The 20,284-nt window shown below is 43.9% G+C and overlaps 1 protein-coding gene across 2 annotated transcripts in view; it reads left to right on the top strand.

Annotated features, from left to right (window-relative positions):
- Positions 1–4,110: 4,110 nt before the first annotated feature.
- Positions 4,111–20,284, top strand: part of UNC5C (unc-5 netrin receptor C) — a gene marked incomplete at both ends in the record, with an annotated part of 247,333 nt that continues 231,159 nt past the window's right edge. For both annotated transcript variants that reach the window (XM_082282545.1, XM_082282544.1), the window contains one exon: positions 4,111–4,234. In XM_082282545.1, the coding sequence (XP_082138671.1) occupies positions 4,111–4,234 (124 nt within the window). The remainder of the gene's footprint in view (positions 4,235–20,284) is intronic.

Genomic DNA, 20,284 nt, shown 5'->3' with positions numbered 1-20,284 from the left:
AGTGGCAGTTTTGGAATGAAATAAATTCTGGGATAACAATGCAGGTTGTGACTCTTGGGAACCATGACATTAGAACACCCAGGCCTCCAAATTCTCTAGTTCATCTCTCTGCAAGGCATAGAATGCTAACACCTAATTCACTCAGACATGACAAATGCCTGTGTAGTTCTGGGGTTTTTTTCTTTACTTTCAGATGAATAATGGGATGATTCAAAACGTTTGATGCAGATCTTACCTGGTTCCAAGCATTCCAAAATATATTTTACTCTCAGAAATTGTTTTTAGTATCAATCCTTTATTGTTTTTAATATCAATCCTTTATTGAAGAATACTATTTCATTTGTAGGGGTTGGCCTCTTCTCCCACGCAACTAGCAAAAAGACAAGAGGAAATTACCTCAAGCTGCACCAGTTGAAGTTCAGATTGAACATCAGTAGGAATTTCTTAATGGAAAGGGTTGTTAAACATTGGAATGTACTGCCCAGGGAGGTGGTGGAATCATCATCCTTGGAGGCACTCCAGAAACGACTGAACGTGGCAGTTAGTGCCATGGTTTAGTTGACAAGTTGGTGATCAGTCAAGGTTTAGATTTGATGGTCTGAGAGGTCTTTTACAACCTAATTGATTTTGATTCTTTTAGTGCAACTCCAGATGCTTGGGCAATAAAATACACCAAAGACAAATTCACAAGTTACACAGAAACTTTTAAAATGTTACCCTAGGTTTTATAACCATCTATTGGGGGAATTTAATTTGGAGTTGAGATTTCTTGAACTTATCTGAAAAAGGCAACACCTGTTAGGCTGTTAAAGCCACTTTCCAATGGAGACTCTTTGACACTTGATATTTCTGTCCAAGTATGAAAATTGGAGACTGGTATTTGCTTCAGATGAGTTTATGAAGGGTATGGAGTGATTTTTAAGGACATTAAGGGGACAAAATGTTAGACTCACATTACATGCACTTTTAAGTTACAAACTTTTCAGACAGATGGAAAATACCTTCCCAGCCAGGTTCTATCAGGGAAACAAAGCAACCACTTTTGGAATAAACCCAGGCAATTGGCACTTTCTAACCCCAAATCCCTGAATTATCTCAATCCTTTATCTCCATGTCAAATCTGAAGTTTTTTAAGCTGGGATAATAATTCTGTTTATCTCATAGGGAGAAAAATGAAGAGCCCTGGGACAGACTTGCTCCTGAACAGGGAAATCCAGTGTGCTGGCATTAGGGATGGCCCAAGCACAAGTGTCATTTGTCAGAGTATATTGGATTTCTGAAATAGCTCAGTGATGCAGACACATGGAGCATCCTTGGATGCCTTTTCTTACGCATAACGGAGCATACAAAGATTTGAAAGCATATTTTCCAGATAAGACACCTATCTAGTTATTGCCTGCTCTTGCTTGACCCATCTTCTCCAGGCCAAGGTATATCCACTTCCAGCAAAAAAGTGATTACTGAACACCTCAGGCTGCAGTACCTTTGTTCCTCCATTGTCCACCACACCTTGGGTACTGGAAAAAGACTTAGTTTCTTCCCAAGCTGAGAGCTTGTGGTTTCTTTGCCATCACTTCTGTCACAGCTGTAAAGCAGCACTGCTCCTCCTTGCACCTACTCCAGGGCAGAGAGGCTGACAGGTTGGCAGCCACAAGGGATCCCTGGGCAGGGCTGCAGGGACATCAACTTGAAATTGGGATGGACCTATTTAATGAGGTCACTGAGCTACTAACTAGAAACCAAGCCTGGAACTATAGGTATTACTCCTGGGAGGCCCCAAAACATCAAAAATAAATTAACTCCAATTACTGGAGAAGCAAGCCCTCCCTCTCCCTTCCTTTGTGGCGAGAGATGTGCTCATCAGCTAGTACTGCAACAAATATGTCTTCTATGTGTGACATCTTTCAGGGGTCTCTCTTCCTGCCTCTGAAAAGTTTTCCCTAGAAAGGGGAAACATTAAGTACCCAAAAAAATAGAGATTCTCCCAATTCACAAAGTTAGGGCAAAACTAGCAAATAGATAGCATACATGGGGAACTGTTCTGTTGAGTATCTGAGTTAGGGAGCATGAAGTCAGGGATTGCTGTGGGGAGCATCTGCAATCAAAAAAGTTTTTGTTCAGGACTCACATTTTTCTTTGAATGTGATTACAAGTTGAGAGTTTCCTTTTCACCTCAGGAAAAGCCTCACAGCCTCAGGAACTTAAATCACAGATTTTGTTGGAGCCTTAGTATTTCCTAGCCTGTGCTGTATTGTTTGAAGCAGATGGGACTCGCCCCCTTAAAAGATGTAGAACAGAGAGACGGAGAGGTGGAATGCTCCAGTTGGAGAGTATCACTGAGGGTTATTGGGTAAAAGCCAGCCTGCTGGATTTGAAACACAGCCTACTTGGGGCACCTTCTAGGCATGCCCAGAACAAAAACTGCCCCCTTTCCTTGCTCTTTGCCTGTACAAAGAAAAAAAAAAAAAAAAGGACTTTGCTACTTTGCTCTTTGCTTTCCTGTCACACTATAGCTTTATGTCAGCTGCTGTTGAGGAGAAAAAAAAAATGAAAAATGCTGTCCCGCTAGACCATGAGATGGGAACAGTCTGTGTAACTCCCTAGGAAGGACATTAAAGTCAGGGGGCAGGTGGGACAGAGTCTCCCTGGAGGCAGGCAGCTCCACTGGCCCCCCGGAAGCCCTCCTGCAGCATTAGCAAGGCTGGTAACTGTTTTCCTGTGTAGAAGGGGCAGGGAAGGGAACGCAAAACCAGAGTGACTGGGAAGATCCCAGCCACGCCTCCCAGGAAAACAGTGCTCCTTGCCTCGCACGCAGGCCTGCTTGGGGGAACTTCTGGGCTGGAGAAGGCAACTCTCTCTGGAGTACCATGGCGTAGGGACAGTTCCGAGGCTATAGTCCCTGGCATCGGCACACCTGGTGTGTGTGAGGTGCTGGGTCTAGTCATGGTTGCAGACAGCCCACCTTGGCTCTGCAAATGGAAGGGCAACTTAAAAAAGAAAACCCCAAACCAAACATAAAACCCCCCAAACCCAAAAACCAAACAGACAAACCAACCAAAGGGGGGAAAAAAAAAAAAAAAAAGGTCATAGAAAGCAACAGTAACAGCTGACCAAGCCCTAGTTGAGCAATGAACCTGAGGTGTGGGCACCGCTATCCTTCTGAGTGAGATTTAATGGGCACGTGGTGAAGTTAGAGGCCAGGGGACAGCTTTTTGCGGGTGCAAGGAGAGTGGAAGGGTAAGGGCTGGAAGGGAGTGACCCCAGCCTTAAGAGAGAGGCCCTGGAGAGCAAACGGGGGGATGTTCCCCAGAGATAGTGGATTCTCCAGCAGCTCTCCTGGTGCGACCTCCCCCCTGCCCTGCTGCTTGTGGGAGCAGACTGGTATCCCCCGTCCGGCGTGGGGCTCCCAGATCCTGCATTTGATGGCTCCCTAAAGATGCTCCTGGTCGCCCAGAGCCCTGGAGATGTGTGTGGCGGTGTCAGGCCCACGGGGACAGTCTGGGGACGCGAGAGCCACGGGTTTGGCGGGGTCCAGCCAGCGCAGCCCCGGCTCCCGCGCCTGGTCCCAGCTGCCCTGCCCGGGTGGGCTGGGGCGGGGGTGCGAGCGTGTGTTGGTTCGTGTGCGGGCGCGCACGTGTGCGCACCAACATCTGCGTGCGCCTGTGCCCGCGGGTGTGCGCGCAGGGGGCGCGGGCGGAGGAGGCGAAAGGGGGCCGGTTCTGCGGCGGGTGGCTCCCAACCTCCCCCGCCCCCTTCCCTCTGGGTCTGCTGCTCGCTCCGGCTCGCATTTTATCGCAGGCGGCCGGCGCAGCCCCCTCTCCCCAGCCCCGGCCCCGGCCCCGGCCCCCGCCCACCCCCGGGGTGGAGGCAGCCGCGCCGAGCCGCCCGCGGGAAGAAAGCAGCGCTCCGCCGGCTCCGCGCCCCTCCGCGGGGCCATGCAGCGCCTCTGCCCGCCCGGTCCGAGCGCAGCCCCTCGCCCCGCCGCCCTCCGCGCAGCCTGAGCGCCTGGCGGGGGCTCCACGCCGCTCCGCGCCCGGAGGTGGGACGGGGCCGGCAGAGGCGGCACAGGAAGGCTCCGCGGCTGTGCGCGACTCCCCCGCTGCCCCGGCCATGGGGAAGGGGCTGGAGGGGACAGCGGCCCGCTGCGGGCTGGGACTGGGATACCTGCTGCAGACGGTGGTGCTCCCTGCCCTGGCCGTCCTGGGGGCCAGCCGCCCCGGCTCCGCGGCGCAAGGTAAGGCGACGGATGGATGGATGGATGGATGGATGGATGGATGGATGGATGGATGGATGGATGGATGGATGGATGGAGAGGGGTTGGGACGTCCGCCAGGTGCGGGCTAGAAATGCGAATTTATGCCGTGAAGATCTTTTTTCCTGTATTTGTATGTGCAATTCCCCGCATGCACGACCCCCGCCGGGGTCCAGGGCGTCCGGTCGCACCCGCCAGGTCGGGTCTGTCGGTGCTGAGCCTGGCCGGGACAGGCGTTTGCCTGCACTCCGTCCTCAAACGGAGCACGGGGAGCGGAGGGGAAGTTCGGGCTGAAGGAGCCTCGCCGGCGCCCTCCGGGGCGGGAGAGCGGCGCCGGTGCGCCCCGGAGGGCTGGCAAGGTGCGTGGGAAAGGCAGGTGCGGGGCGGGGGTCCCTCCGCAGCGGCACAGTCGTACCCTGGAGCTCTGCAATCGACGGTCAGTCTTGAACCCCCCAAAGCCCCCCACGCCCTCCTTCTTCCTGCCTAAAACATGATACACCCGAAGGGAGTTACCGTCTTTCTGTGTTTATGTTTAGAGATTTTATTTCCCCTCCCGTGTTGGGGATTATGGAGTACATCTCGATCTGCCTTCCCTGTAGCCCTTGTATAAATTCCCCTTTCCAAGTGGCAATATCTTGCTTCTCAGTGCGTGTTTAGGGGTGTTTGAGAGCATCACAAAGAGCCCTGGCTCGGTGTGGCACCCACCCGGCTGACATCCGCAGTACGAGGCTTTTTCTCCTGCGAGCTGATGCTGGACAAACTTTCTCGGTGCTTCTCTTCTTTCTTTCCGGGAGTTAGACCTAATGTGGAAATGTGTTGCTTTTGTGGAACACAGGAGAGAGAAAGAGAGAGGTTGCTGCTGCATGTGGGCAGAGCTGCATACAGCAAGGATGTGCGGGTTCGTTAAAGCACTTGGAACTCCCAGTTATATGACTAACAAGAGAAAAGGAATTTTAGAAGCTTCTTTGTTTATTTTCCCCATATATGTAACCAAGAAGTAATAACATGCACCAAACTTTTGATTTGGAGTTGCTAGCATAATACAAGTGTAAGAAGGCTTGGTTTTCCCCACATCATGTCTGTGGAGAGGCACTTGTGAAAACTGCACAGATCTGACCCTGTGCTCTCACCCAGCCATTACAAAGTGCATTCCTCTGTGGCCTTTTTGACAGGAGAGCAATGCTGGTTGCTCTGACTCCCCATGCCCCTGGCAGGCTTTCTGTGGGTTCTCCCAGGCACAGAGCTGTAGGTTTGCAGCTGGTGGGCTGGGTGCACTGAACACCGTGTCTGTACATGTAATAGTGCTAATCCATTTCCTGATGATACTTACTCCATCCCCTCAGAGTCATGTTCCTTTGCTAATTTATATCACAGGAAGATCAGATATCTGGCCATGAAAAGGGAGTAGCAGAGGACGAGAGTACAAAAATCCCTTATGCACCGTGGCACATTTAATCTGTGTCTTCCATTCCGTTTCCTTTCACTGGTCAGTTTCACGTTCAAGATAGGACAGGTTTGGTATTTTGTATTTAGGGGGTTTTATAGTACCATATGCATGTAGACCTACATGTCAGTGGGTATATATCAGTTTGTGTAGATATAGGTATGTCAGGGGGTGTTGGAGAAGAAAGCTCCTCTCAGGTAGCTGGACCTGGAGTGGAAAGGAGCCTGCCTGCTCTGCTGGCAGGACATGGGAGTTTCGCATGACAGATGGCCTGAGCAGGGAAGAGAGGACCCCCCCCCCCCCATGTTTGGCTCTTCCAGAGTGCTCATCTCTGTGCCACAGGGCTCATACCTCGCACTCTCAGATGGTTTCTCCTTTCCACACTTACACTCTGTGACACAATGCTGTGTGACAGAAATGCCACGAGGGCAGAGGATCCAGGCCCCCTGTTCCTATGCTGCAAAGGGCAACACACGTGTGGGATCTGCCACAGGACACAGGTGTGCTCACCTATCCAGAAAGGAGTGGAGAGCTCTTCAGCAACACTTCCCAGTGTGTGATGTGTGATAAACTTCCACAACAGAGTGAAAAATCCAGGGAATCTGGTTGGGATATAGCTATTTGTCTTGGACTTGTGTTTCTATGTATACTTTTATTTTTATTGCTAGGACCAGGCAGAGAATTTGGGTGCAGACCTGGTTTTGTCATTTTTCCCATAGCTGAGGGATTTTCTGATTGGTGTATGCAGTGGGGATCTTCATGTATGTGTGTATGTGTATGTGTATGTGGTGCTTCAGTGAGGCAATGAATCAAAAGTTTAACTATGCCCTCTTCAGGAAGTTTCCTCATCATATAGCACCAGGCAAAGTTTTCCCTCTATTCTATTTATACATTTCAAAAACATATATGTTTCATCTCAATTCCCCAACTATCTTTAGCTTTTGAAGCAGGCTAAGAAAGCAGTGAGCATTCCTGGGACTCGTGCTTTCATACCTTCCTTTTCCATTGCCTCGTAGAAAATGAATTTGTTAACTGAGGGGTTAGTGGACCAACCCCCCTCACTCCCTGGCAGATTGATTATCACTGCATCTCGGCATCCTCCTGTGAGCTTCTCAGCAGATCTAAATACACTTTTTGTTTTATTAGTATTTCTTATCTTCTTATCCGAAGCTAAGTATTTTTCCGCTGTTATCAGGAGAGAACAGGAAATGGCTGCAGTGGTAGAGACAGCCCTTAATTCTCAAAGTGGTGTGAATGGGGCCAGAGTGATTACCAAGCCAGAATCAACTCTGATCTGGCATTCACTGCATTTATTATACCTCTATGATAAGCTTCATCAGAATGAGAATTCAAATGTCACAAACTGTGCCCCTGCTGGGCATTTCAGTGCCACCTCTGTAAGAGCAACTTTTCCTTTGGCTCTTCAGTCAGCAGAGACTGGGCTTCAGCTGCTGTGCTTCCCTGCAGCCCCCACACTTCCCACCTCCCAAACTGTTATCCACTTACCCTGTGGCTCCCACCTTTCTGTTGTGGAGGTGGGATGAAAGGGAGGGTCAGGCTATCTATCTGTAGTGACAAGCATGGTTCAGACAGCTTTTGGGGTTAATAACGAAGTTTTAAGAGATGGTAGAAAAGCTAAATGGACTACGTATTAATGAGGCTGTGTTTCATTTTTTCCTTTACAATAAAAGAGTGCATTTTTCATGCTTAACCCCTCAAACCTGATTTAATCAAAGTGATAATTTAAAAAGAAAGCTGTAAAAGAGCCATATGTGCAGATACTTGTCTTGCCCCAGCATAGTCTGTATTAGCAACAGCAGCAGTTTGAAAATGCTTAGTGCGGAAAAAGTGAAATATAACATGTGAATGTACTAACCTTTTGGGGATGCATTTCCTAATTAAATACCTAAACACATCTTGTTGAAAAAAGGCGGGGAAAGGACTTAATTATCTTGATGCGGCAGTGGACCTCTTGTACTTGATCATGTGGGTGTAGTATTTGTATTAATAAAGCAAGAGCCAAGTAGTATTTTGTTGTGAATGGATAAGGCCCTTTGGAACATTAATCTGTTTTAAAGGGATGCACTGTAGTAGATTTCAATGATGCTGACAAGTTTGAGCTGGATGTGGTAGCCTGTACTGGTTCTGAGTAGCATTTTAGTACTGCAGTACTCTTTGCTGAAAGCAAAGCAGCCACTGTGTTTCCTTTGCTGACAGAGGTGCAATTTAAGCAGGATTAAAATTAAGTGGATGAATCTGTGCGTAGAGGAGAGATTCCTCCCTGGGAACATGGGAGTCAGAATCTGAGCTCTTCTTCCTCTGGCTCCAGGCTTTAGCAGCTGGTTGCAATAGTTACGGAAAAAATATATAGATCACATACAGGCTCCTCCTGATGGCTCTTCAGCATTACTGTCAGTGTCACTTATTTCTCTGTACAGTAAGAATGCCAGAGTGCATCTAAACATTTCCACAGTTGTTGTGCATGTTTGCACTTAATCATTTTACATGGATCGTTCACCACACAACTTTATTTTTCTTGGGTAATGGTCTTAAACCCCAGTAATTCACTATATTTTGGGACTCGCTTTGTGTGTGACATCCAAATTCAGAAACAGGAAGCAGCCTTAACCAAATTAAAAAGATTTTCCTAATTTAATTTTCCAAATACAGTACATCTGAAAACAGGAATATAACTCTGTGCCAATGCCAGGCAAATCAGTTCCATAGCTAGTCTGTGCAGTAGGAAAGGAGAAAATGTGTGTTATACTTATTAGACATTTCCAGGTAAATATCTTGATTTTTATGCAAGTAGAAGAGAGGTGTTTTGAGGCACAGTCTACCCAGCTCAGTTCAATAGGATACAAAGCAAATCAGTTCCTATCGAAAGTAAGAGAAGCCCAGGCTGAATAGGACAACAGCTGTGTATTTCTGTACAGTATATGTCTAGAATTTTGTGCATAAGTAGGATACAAAGGATAGTTATACTTCAAAAAGCAAAGCCACATTTATGTCATGCTATCAGCAAAACAATCTTGGTTTTAGTAACTTGTAGTGTTATAGTATAGCAACTATAAGTATAGTTACTTATAGTGTACGGCTGTATTTCTCGATTTCTGGTTCTTTCTGGATTTTACGTCATTGGACTTTTGAGGAATCGGTTCTGGATACGTTTTCTACAAAAAGGCAAGAAAATTACTTTTGCATCTCATAAGAAAAATATGTTTGAATTGCTGGTGCAAAGGGGAGTTCCTGGGTAAGTTTGCATTGCTCTGAGTAGTGAACAGTTTGCTGTGATTTAGTCAGAGGATTGGGCTCAGTGTGAGTCTCAGACTTGGTTTGTCATTGAAAACATGTTACTGGAGGCTATCTTTGAAATAAAAGTGTAACCATGGATGCTCTGCCTATGTGATATATTTCATATAACCGTCTATACATTCCTTTAGGAAAAAATGGCACTGTCTTTCCTCCCTTTAGGGTGGGGAAGAGGGCTGTGCTGGTTTGTGAAGTGCACGTCTTGTTAGCCACCCAGTGGAGGTATTCAAGTCTAGCAGGCAGCGATCTTGGCACCGGTGCCAGTGAAGCAGTAACTACAGTGTCTGTCATTTGCATTAGCCAGCTCTGCTGTGCATTCAGCTTGGAGGTACAAACCAGCTTCTCAAGTACAAGTCAAGAATCAAAGGAAAGGAGTCAGAGACGAGCTGTGGTTTTCCAGTTGGCCATAACCTCCATCAGCACAGCGTCAGGATAATGTTGTGCAGAGGCACAGCTCAGTGCCGGCTGCTTCCAAGGGCTGAAGGAATGGTGGTGTTTTAAGTGATTTATTGTGTGTACTCAGTAGAGTCCAGTCTCAGGAGCAGGCGCCCCTGGATCTTTCTGTCATAACATTATCCAAGAGGCAATCCGAAGGAAATGTTATTAAGTCTTCTGGGAGGCAAACTGTATTCAAAGAAACACTTAATTTGCATCATTTGCAAGCAAGCATTTGAAATTATGCTAAAAAGGGAAATGGTTATAAAGAACTTTACACAGAACAAACAGGAACAACAAAATTCCCCTTGATTTTGAACATACTTTATTCCCCTGTGCTTAATTTAATGGGGTCATTTGTAGGTACTCCAGCCCCGAACTCCACTGCTGTGGTGGGGAGGTGATTTATTGAGTATTGTTGTTGGGTTCGTGATAGGTTTGGTTAAACATTTTGCAGAACATCCATTGTGGTTATTGTGTTTAGATTTCTCTCTCTAGGGTGAGGATATAGCATAACACTGTGTGCACACTAGCTGGAGCAGCTAAAGGGAAGCCCCAAACTGTAGCTGTGTTCCAGTTGTTTTCCTCGAGGTTGGCTCTGCTTGTACAAACAACAGGCACAAGTAAGGTGCAGTGAGTGGGAGCAGCAGGCAGGAGCTGCCAGAGGTTTTCCCAGCTTTCAGTAACCTCAGAGATGCTTGTATATAGCTTTCTCCCTAGGTAGTCATCACTAGAACAACTTCCTGTTTGCTTTTATGACTCCATCCCAAATCACATGGATGTTAAGCAGGAAATATGGGATTTCCTCTCAAGTGATCAAACGCCAGGATTTGGGGAGCCCCTTTATAGCCTGTCACATTATCTAAAAGTTTGGGCTGGGGAGAAAGAGCTTAATGAAAAATAGTCTCACTTAAAAATACCCTTTTTATCAACATGGAAAATTTAGGAAACAAGAAGAGAGAAAAAGATTCCTTTTTGTTTATTTGCTATGGGGAGGTTGGGAAAAAAGCAAGAAACCCTAATCAAAACCAGGAAAAGATTCAGTTATTTTAGAGAATAGGTGAGTAAAGCCCTGACTATTTACCCTGCTGCCCAAACTATTCGTATTTATGCTCTTTGAAAATCTGTTAGGTGTTCAGTGAAAATGAAGAAGTTAAAAAGTTGTGAAGTCTTCTGACAACAACAGTTTTCATTTCCACTTACATTTTTCCACGTATTCCAACCAGCCTAGTGAAAAACCTCACTGTTAGACTTCATTTATGTTCCTGGTCAGCTCTGGTTAAGGTGTATATTTACAACACTTTCTAGAGCTTGCTCTTTTGGTTTGGTTGGTTTCTTTGTAAATCACGCTGATTTTACAGTGGTGCAGATTGAGGTGGAGACCCAGATTCTCAGTGGTGCCAGACGTGCCCTTATTTCCACGAGGGACTGTCAGGCAATGCTGAATTTAGGCGAGTACCTTTGCTGTTCCCCGAATACAAGCAGTGCTGCTCTAGCTTGCATGGCAGTCCAACAGTCCCATCAAGGCAGGGACATCTCCCATGTCAGTATGTGATGCTGTAGTGCCTCAGCACCTCCTCAGATTCTGGCTTTCCTTTGAGTCCTACACAGGCAGGATGGGAGAGGCACGCAATACCTCCTGTGGGGAATATCTGCAGCTGTGTCTTTAGCAAAGCTTTGCTACGTGCTTGCGTTGCTGGAGGCTATGGGAAGTTCTTACTTGTAACATTGCCTTAGTTATTCAATGTCTGTTTTGCTGGATTTGAAGGTTTGCTGTATTTATCACTGTTTGGTGGAGAGGTCTAGGGGGAATTGCCTACATGTGCAGAGCATATGTGTAAGGGAAACCAAAGCATGAGCTCAAGTCTTCTGACTAGCCAAGACTCTGGTGCTCCAGTCCATTCTTCTTGTCTTATTACTGTCCTAAAGAGGGGATGCTACAGAGGGAATGCTACATTTCTCAGGTACCTTCTCGATGTGGAATTTGTTGAGTCTCACTGATGGTTTCTTTATATCTGCTGTTATCTAGAAATATGTATAGAAGATGCCATGGGTTAGGAATGGTACTCCCCAATTTAGTCTCTCCCACTGGGACCTTCCAAACCACATGCTGCTCGCTCTCTCCCTCCTCCCTTTGCCCGTTCCCCTGAGGTGGGATGGTGAATTGGAGGCTCAAAAGGTAAAGATCATGAGTTGAGCTGAGAACAATTTACTGGGAACAGCAATTAGATAAGAAAATGTACGGTGACAGCAACAATACTGATGACAGAAGGTGCAAGAAAGAGCAAATGATTCACACGGAAACTCCCTGACCACAGCAATGCTTCAATGCCTGACCGCTCCCTCTGCCACGCCACCCAGACTTGGAGGAGAGCCCTTCACCTCACCTCTGGCAAATGAAGTGAGCTGGTATAGAATAACCTCTGGGTCCTAGCCATGCCCCCTCCTGTCTACTGCAGAAGTTAACTCTGTCCTGGCCTGAACCAGAACAAAGGAAAATGCAAAGTATATGCTGTTGCTCAGGAACAGGGATGCTTCCTAGAAGCTCTGACTTTCTGGTGGCAGGCAGTTTGGAAGATTTGCTTTGCCCAATGAAATCCACGGTGTTACCTCAAACTTGGAAGGAGGAAAAGCAGATCCAGCGCACGAGTGCAGCATTGTTGTAAATGGAATAAGGATCACTGTCCTGGGCTGTTTTGTTTCATTTGCATTTAATCTGCAATTCAGGACTATGTTATTCAACTGTACTTCATTCATCTGAATGAACGACTTGTGCTCCAGAGGACCCTGTTGCCTTATGAGTCATAAAAGCAAGGAGGTTGCCTTGGCAATTAAATCAGTATCTTTTTGCTCTTGTTGCAGTAACATTTTCAACAATAATGCTAAGGAGCTCAGATAGATTTCACTGGCCTGGCAACAGCTGAGCATTTTCTTGTTAGGTAGCTCCTGCCAATCCCTTTTTAGTTATTTTAAAGAAGTAAAGTAGCTTTATTTCTCAGTCTTATGTTGAGTGAGAGGTTGAAATGTTAATCTCAGTGGATTAGCAGTGTATCCTTTGAGAAAAAGGAAAGCTTGCGTTTTTCTTGGTCCCTGGAGTGCTGGATGCAATTGTTTGAGAAATCTTGAATTTCATCAGCTAGATACAAGGAAATGTGCAAGTAAGCCATGAATGATCTGTCAAAAGAGGCTGACTTTATTGCAGCCGTTTTGGAAACTTGTTTGAACTGATAGTTGTTCCCCAGGTGTTTCTTTGCTTGATTTTATTGCATTTCACATGAGACAGTGAAAAGGGATCACCACAGAATTATTAGTAATTCAGAGCTTCTTGGAGAGCTGTATTCCAGCCATAATTTTCTAAAATAATGGCTGGTATATGAATTGCTCCACTTTTATGATATGGTGTATCTATTGTTTAAATACATTGCTTGTCTTGTCCACTCCCAACATATGTGTTTATACTGGAAAGTTTACATATTGAGTGAAAATAATAATACAGTCTCACTGAATGAGGTTAATTGCAGTTCAGTCATACTGAAATCAAGGAGTAAGTGGGACAGAATAGCGAGCGAGACTCATTTCTGTTCTCATGGGCTCTGGATTTACCGACACTGACTGAAGTGCAGGCACTTATCAGGAGTAATTTCACAAAGATGTGCACACTGCCATAGTCTGAATGAATTTTCTCTTTCATTAGTGTATCTCTTAAGTTTTGCCAGTTGCTCAGGGAGTCAGCACAGATGTGTCCATCTCACCTTTCCATTTTCCCACAATTTTGTGTGTCTGTCTGGTTGCTCTGCAGCTCTACACATACAAAAGATGAGTGGCCGTGACTAATAGTGAATAGCTGGAGCTAACAGGCAAAGAGTGAGGTGTCCAGACTGAAATTTCAGGTTGTCTGCACTCAGATGAGACTACAGAGAAATCTCTGCTGCTTGAACCTCTGTTAACAGGATAAAATTCTCTGTTGCTTTCAACTAGGAAGAGATAAAGTTTCCTCTGTTAAATTTGGCCACTTGATCTGAAAATCAGGGTTCATTGTGGAAACTAGAACTCTGTCTGGTTAAGGAATGGATCTGTGATTAAGTGGGGAAGACTATGCCCTTCTACAAGTGCTGTTCACATAAAATCTTGCTGAATTGTCTCATGAAATACTTGTATTTCTTGCTCAAAGGCTTTTGGCCCCAAAGCTGCACCATTTTTCAACAAATCATCATCCCCATTATAAATTCTTTTCATGAAGACATTTCAAACCTAGCTTGAGGGACTTCCTTTCTGCTACCTCACCAGTTTTTGAAGGTAATTTTTTTGGTCTCTTGCTCAAACAAAATGCAGCAATCTTCTTATGCAGCAGATCTTTGCTGGCAAGAATATGAGTGCAGGTTTTCCTTCTCTTCGCCATGGAAAATAGCTGTACTAGGGCAAATAGGAAGTTCCTAATTTCTTAGTTCCTAAGTAACTAGAAAGTTTGTAGCTAGAAAGTTCAGTACCGGGATCTGTCAGCTTCACTATCAGTTTCCTTTAGTTTTGTTGTTTTTTAAATGCCTAGTGTTTATACCAAGGATAGACTTATGTGGAGCAAGGCCAGGTTATGACCACCACAAATGTAGCTTCATTAATTTCAGAGCCAGCACGTGTCAGAAGCTGGTCTGCTTCTGTGTTAAAAATATATTGGCACAGTAGAGTCAGACTATAGGATGAACAGACCTTGATCTCATCTTACTTGGTGGCAAGTCTTTTCATGGGGTTGTTTCTTTTTTGATTAGGTTTTTTTTTTTTTGAAGCTAAATAATTTTAATAACTTTGAGGCTTTCCATTTTCCTTCCACATAGCGATGCGTCGCTTTCCTGTAGAGCGCTTAACGCGGTGCTTTGCTTGAAAACAAGTTGGCAAGGTTCTTTCAGGTAGAAGTTTTTTCTCTTGGATTTTGTTACAGTATTTCAGATAAGAAGATAAGAACACTGACAGCCAAATGTCACCAACTGTAGGCAGATATTCACGTAAATATCTGTTACACACAAATGTGTGGCAATTTCCTGCCTTAGCAATCACTTTTGAACTAAAGACCTCTGCTACTTAAAGCATGGGCTTGAACTTCTGAGTCAGAAGTGCAGCCTGGTAGCTGGTAACAAAAGCAGTTGTTATCCTGGTGTAGGCAGTAGAATGAGAAGTGCCATATGCCTTTCACGAGCACTGCAAAAGGCAGAACTGTTCAGCTGCTAACTTTTGTCCTTTGCTTGTCCTGAAATATTTTGATATTAATCTTTTTCTTCCCTCCACCCCCCAAAGTTATATACTAATTCTTTGTAGTAAGCATGGCTATTAGATAAAACCTTCCAAATCTTAAAAAAAAAATTAAATGTCTAATTTAATTACTTACTTTATAAACATTTCTATCATTTTGTGGTCTCAAGAGTAAAGTTTTGAATCTGCATTTATGAGAAACATTTGCAAAGAAAATTAATTTGACAGAGTGACTATGTGCGGACTATTAATCTGCTTTGTTTTACTGATCAACTTATTTTACCAGTACTTGGTTTCATTGCCTTTTTATTGTTTAGGGAAATTAATAGATAGAGTATTGTGATCAAATTTACTTTCTGTCTGATTATTTTCACTGGATTGCTTGGGATTTACTCACTGGAGCAAGGCAAGGAAGATTTGGTCTTTTGTCTTTGAAGTTTCGTATTCACTAGTACCAACACAGAACACATTTCATTTGCAGAGGCCAGGCTGAGGTTAAGTTGGTTTTAAAGATAACAGTAGATTCCGGCGTCCTTGCATTTGTTTTGTATTGGGTGACAGTCACTAAATCAGGGGAAGGAATGTTCAAACAACACACTTGAGGAAAAGTGATTTTTATAGAAAGGGCCCATTCCTGCTAATAGCCAGTAACTGCACACAACCCCACTGACATTAAAAGTCCATTAGCTAAGCCAAGTTTAAACACCAGCTGATGCTATGTCAGCTAAATGTATATTGGAATTTTTCATGTAACACAGCAATAGCACTTCTGTACTTTTCCTAAAACTATGTACATTAAGAAAAGTTAATGTCATCTGATAATAGTAAGATGAAGAGTTCACATTAAAGTAGGCAGAATTGTAATCACACTGAAGTCACCATCTGGTTGCATTAATGAGAAACAAAAATGGGTACAAGAAAAGCAGGGAGTGTCAGGTTTCTGAATTAAAGCTAGATTAACAAATCTAGTGTACAGACTTCTGTAATACAGGATAAGCACAGAGCTGCTTATCTGCTTGGTTTTTTATCATTAAATATAATATGGCCTTGTTTGAGAAAAGTTTATGTTGAAGTCTGTAGGATGCTTTCTCATGTGGAGCACTGAGTTGCCATGGAAGAAGGTTGTTTCCTGCCTGTTTAGGAAATATGTCTCATTACAGCAGTGTGAAAACTTTTAAATGTGTCAAGATAGTGTTTGTATGCCTGTGGTCTGAAATTCTAGTTAACCAGTGGCACAGCAAATAGCATTCACCTATCTCTGCGCATCAAAAAGAGGGTTGAAAAGGATGGTGAAAAAATGGTGTGTGCTTGGTATAGAGAAACGTTACAGGTGATGAACTTACTTCTCATCTTCAGAAGAAGCAGCAGGCTGAGGTCCCAGTACTGTGGTCTTGGCACCCGCAGAAGCACAGTTTAGCACCTGCTTTGGCAGTGGGTCTAATTCAGAGAAGTCACTTTGAAGTCTGCTTTGAAAATAGATCTTGTGCTATAAAGCCATTGTGGAGACAGGCAAGGGATGGCTTAGAAAGTTAACGTGAGAGCTGGAACAGAGGGATGATTAGTCGCTCACTGACCCTCTCCCAAGTCTGGTGAAGTACTGCTGTAACTTCCTCTGCCTCTGCTGTGTCATTATCTGTCCATTAGCAAAGCCTTGTGCAAGTACTGACAGGAGCACAGCTGACATGCCTGACGTGGGCACACTAACCCACTGCAAACATCCTGTGAATATATCTGCAGGGCTCCCTTACACTCCTGCCACACTCTGTTAGTAGTGCAAAACTCTCAAATGTATCATGAGGCTGAGCTTGATTTTTTTGTCTTCCTTGCTGAAGGAGCTGACATCAGTAGCGTGTCCAGAGCAGATTGTGTGTTTGTGAACCACAGGGTTTAAGGAGAGTAATTTAATTGCATTTTTCCCCCTTCTGGAACATAACATGTAAACATATTACTGAACTAAAGCCTGGTTTTAATTACAAGCAGTAACTTTTTCATGTTGACAGATTTTCACATGGAAAGCTTTATTGAAAATGAGAGGAGACCTTTTTGCCATCGTTAGTTCTTGCTGCTTAGTGCTTTTATCAAGTACAGTAAAATATGGTTTATAATTAATTCAAAGCTTATATGGACATGTTTAATATAATTACCAAACAAAATCCTGTTTACTGACATACTGCTTGTGAAACCAGCCTGAATAATCTGGTCTCTGGCACACATAAATCAGGCAGTAATAACAGCTGTAAATATTTCATAATATACTTAGAGTGCTTTGATTTTAATACTGAATCCACTTTTGGGTTTTAAGGATAAAACATAGGTCAAAAATGACTTTTACCATATGTTCCTTCCTAATCTCTTGCACTACTTTGCCTGAAAATTATTTTAAAAAATCATTATTGTATTTTATTATAAAAAAAGTAAATATAGACATGTTCATGAGCCGGGAAAATTATGTCATTAAGTTATGCTGGAGCTAACAAAATGATGCCGTTCACACTGGCACGGCACAATTGCCTCAATACAACCATGAATATTTTTCACTGGAAAAGTCATTGCAGTGCCAATACTCTTTGTCTTAAAGTTTTGCTATTTTTATCTGTCTGGATGTCTGTATATTGTATACTAAGCCTGAAAGACATGCATAAGACACTAAGAAGCGGCTGCTTACACAGCTAATTCAAGTGGCCAAAGGGCTGGAAAACCAAAGGTGACCATGAGCTGGGCTTGTAGTGGACTGCTGGGGGACCTATGATACTGTGTTGTGTGCTGGGCCCCTTCTTTCTGGGAAGGCTTTGAATCTGTATTTAAATAGAAGGAAGAAAAAGTGACCAACTGTCTGTCTATGGCAGAATATTTGGGGTTGCATGAGGCAACTAAATCATCTTTGGGCATTTGAACGGTGTGTATGGTTTGTCCAGTTCTGAAAAGTGCCTCAAAGGTTCAGGAAGAGGTTTATGATCATCCCTCTAGTCATTTTCCCCTGCACCAAGCAAAGACCTTAAAAAGCAGTTGTGCAAAAGACAACATTTTTCAGTTTTTGTTTACTTGGAAGTGTTCTTTAACCTCTAAAATAAAATAAGAAATAAAGTAATTAAGTACTATTTAGAAAGGCAAATTTGAAAAAAATACTCACTTTGGGAATTTTTTCCTCCTGTTCTGCAGTTGGATTCCCCTGCTAAAGTTGACATAAATTTTCAAATTTTTTGGCTGTTGCACTCTCTGGAAAAATCATCCGTCTCCAAAACTATGCCAGGCTCCTTCATGAATGCTGCCCTCTCCAAGCTATGGACCTCTCAAGATCCCACCCCCCAAAATAAAAACCGCAACTAATACTTTTTATGAGATAGGCAATAACATTAGGATATTTTGCAGGAGTTCTTATTTTTACTCCCTACCTCCTTGAGGGGATAAACAAAGCCTGTTTGTGTAAAGGGAGCTCCTTGGCCTTGCTTTTAGATGGTCCATATTTTAAGATACATCAACATATTTTGATTTGTGTAAAACTACATGGTGATACTTGCGATCAGTGTTGTGTCCCAGTCAGCATCCTACAGGCACCTAGGGATACGTGGCTATGATTTGCAAGGCTGTTGCTACAAAGTATTTAGCAAGTCACTCTCTCCAGAGGTTCCTGAATGCAATACTTTAATTTTGGAAGGCTGAAGTCCCAATTCTTAGCTTTCTGTAGTATGAGAACTTGCACTGAAGTGTAAGTCATTGCTTGAGAACATTGTAGTGCATGAACAGTATTACATTGCTTTGTTGTGTGCATGTGCAGGCTGCATCCAGACACTGTCATTGGGAAGTTATTAGTATATATAATTAACTAACCACAAGGAATTTCTGGACTGAAATAGCTTATGTAAGCTTACATGTTTCCTTCCCACAAGCCCAGCTTAAAGGTTCATGCAAGTCTCTTGCTAAGGAAGTGTCTTACTGCCCATGAAACATTATTTGGGAAGATGCACTTACCTACGAGAGTATAGAGCTTTACGTGGCAATAGCCCGACCGTAGGTCTTCTGACCTGTGCTCTGTGCTGTTTATCAAATGCTGTGTTGTTTCATATTAGATGATGTGACCTTTAGATTTCAGCTGCTGCCATAATTTAATTGACAGCTCCTGTAGGAGCCTGTTGTGCCTTAACCCAGCAGGTAGCTAACACCAGACAGCCGCTGGCTCTCTCTGCCCCCGCACCGTGGGATAGGGGAGAGAACTGGGGAGAAGAAAAAAAAGTAAAATTCATGGATCAAGATAAAAATGGTTTAATAGGACAGAAAAGGAAGAGAAAATACTAGTAATATTAATAACAACAAAATAATTAGAATATACAAAACAAGTGATGCACAGTGCAATTGTTCACCTGCAAAGTTCCTGCACAGCAGCCCCTGTCTGGTTTTCCCCCTCACTTGTATACTGATCATAACAGGATATGGTATGGAATAGCCCTTTTGGGGTCAGCTGTCCTGGCTGTGTCCCCTCCCAACTTTTTATGCACCCCCAACCTCCTTGGCAGGGTGGGGTGAGAAGCTGAAAAGTCCTTGACTCAGTATAAACACTGCTTATCAACACCTAAAACATCTGTGTGCTGCCATCATTAGTCTCATCTTAAATCCAAAATAAAGCACCATACCTGCTACTAGAAAATTAACTCTATCCCACCTGAAACCAGGACAGAGCCAAAATTATTAACGAGAATTTGTGCAACACCGGGTTTTCATGACTCAGGCAAACAGATATGACTTGTGTGTATGAAGGCCAAGTAGTTGTGGCAGCATAGGTCTGGAGTTCAGGAAGGCCAAGGGTGTTTTCATTAGCGAGGAAATGGAGACCAGCTGCTTCATTTCTGCTTATAAATATATATTACTGTATTTAGGTGCACAGGTAAATTGTGTGTGCCGCTTAGCCCCATCTGTTCCCAATAAATTTTAGCCTACAGGCTCTAGGTTTTGAAACTTTCGATTACACTCAGAATGGTGAACTAAGTAGACGAGCTGGCCTTCACAAGGTATGTTTGCTGAGACCTCTCATTTTGTGTAAACTAGCACAGCTTCCCTGAGTTCAGTGTCTCAGTTCTGCTCCAGCTGAGGGCTGTTAACAGTCAGGGTTTCTGTAAGACTCTTTCCTGGAGGAGAGATTTCTATCTGGTCTGTTTGGACAGGAAAAATTTCCATGACTCTAAGAACGCTTTTAAAAGAACTGGGCAGAAAAAGGAGCAGATGCTGCAAAGTACATCAGAGAGCAGTCCCAATGTTAACAAAGAGAGAGATTATTTACCACTAAAATGAGGAGGAAAGGTTTGTATCTTTACAAGATCTTGTCCCACTTAGGAGAGCCTAAAGAAAAGATAGGCATCTAGGAGGGCAATTATTGGTTAAAATGCTGGTTTATGGCTACAAATTGTTTGAGGCTTTTTATTTAAATAAAAATCTTCTTTGGAAGTTTTTGCAATCACCCGCAATCCCACTGATGCAAAGCCTCTTCAAAGACTTAGTAATTAAAATGAAAAGGCTGTATGTTCCCATTGCCCCAACTCTGCAGTTTTTTGTTCTCAGAACATCACCCTACTTCTGAACAAAAACAGAGATTAATTTTTCTGTGTACC

The sequence above is a fragment of the Coloeus monedula genome (assembly GCF_965178545.1).
Source record: "Coloeus monedula genome assembly, chromosome: 5".
Lineage (NCBI taxonomy): Eukaryota > Metazoa > Chordata > Aves > Passeriformes > Corvidae > Coloeus > Coloeus monedula.
The sequence above is the reverse complement of the archived record's forward strand: the minus strand, read 5'-3'. Positions and strand labels throughout refer to the sequence as shown.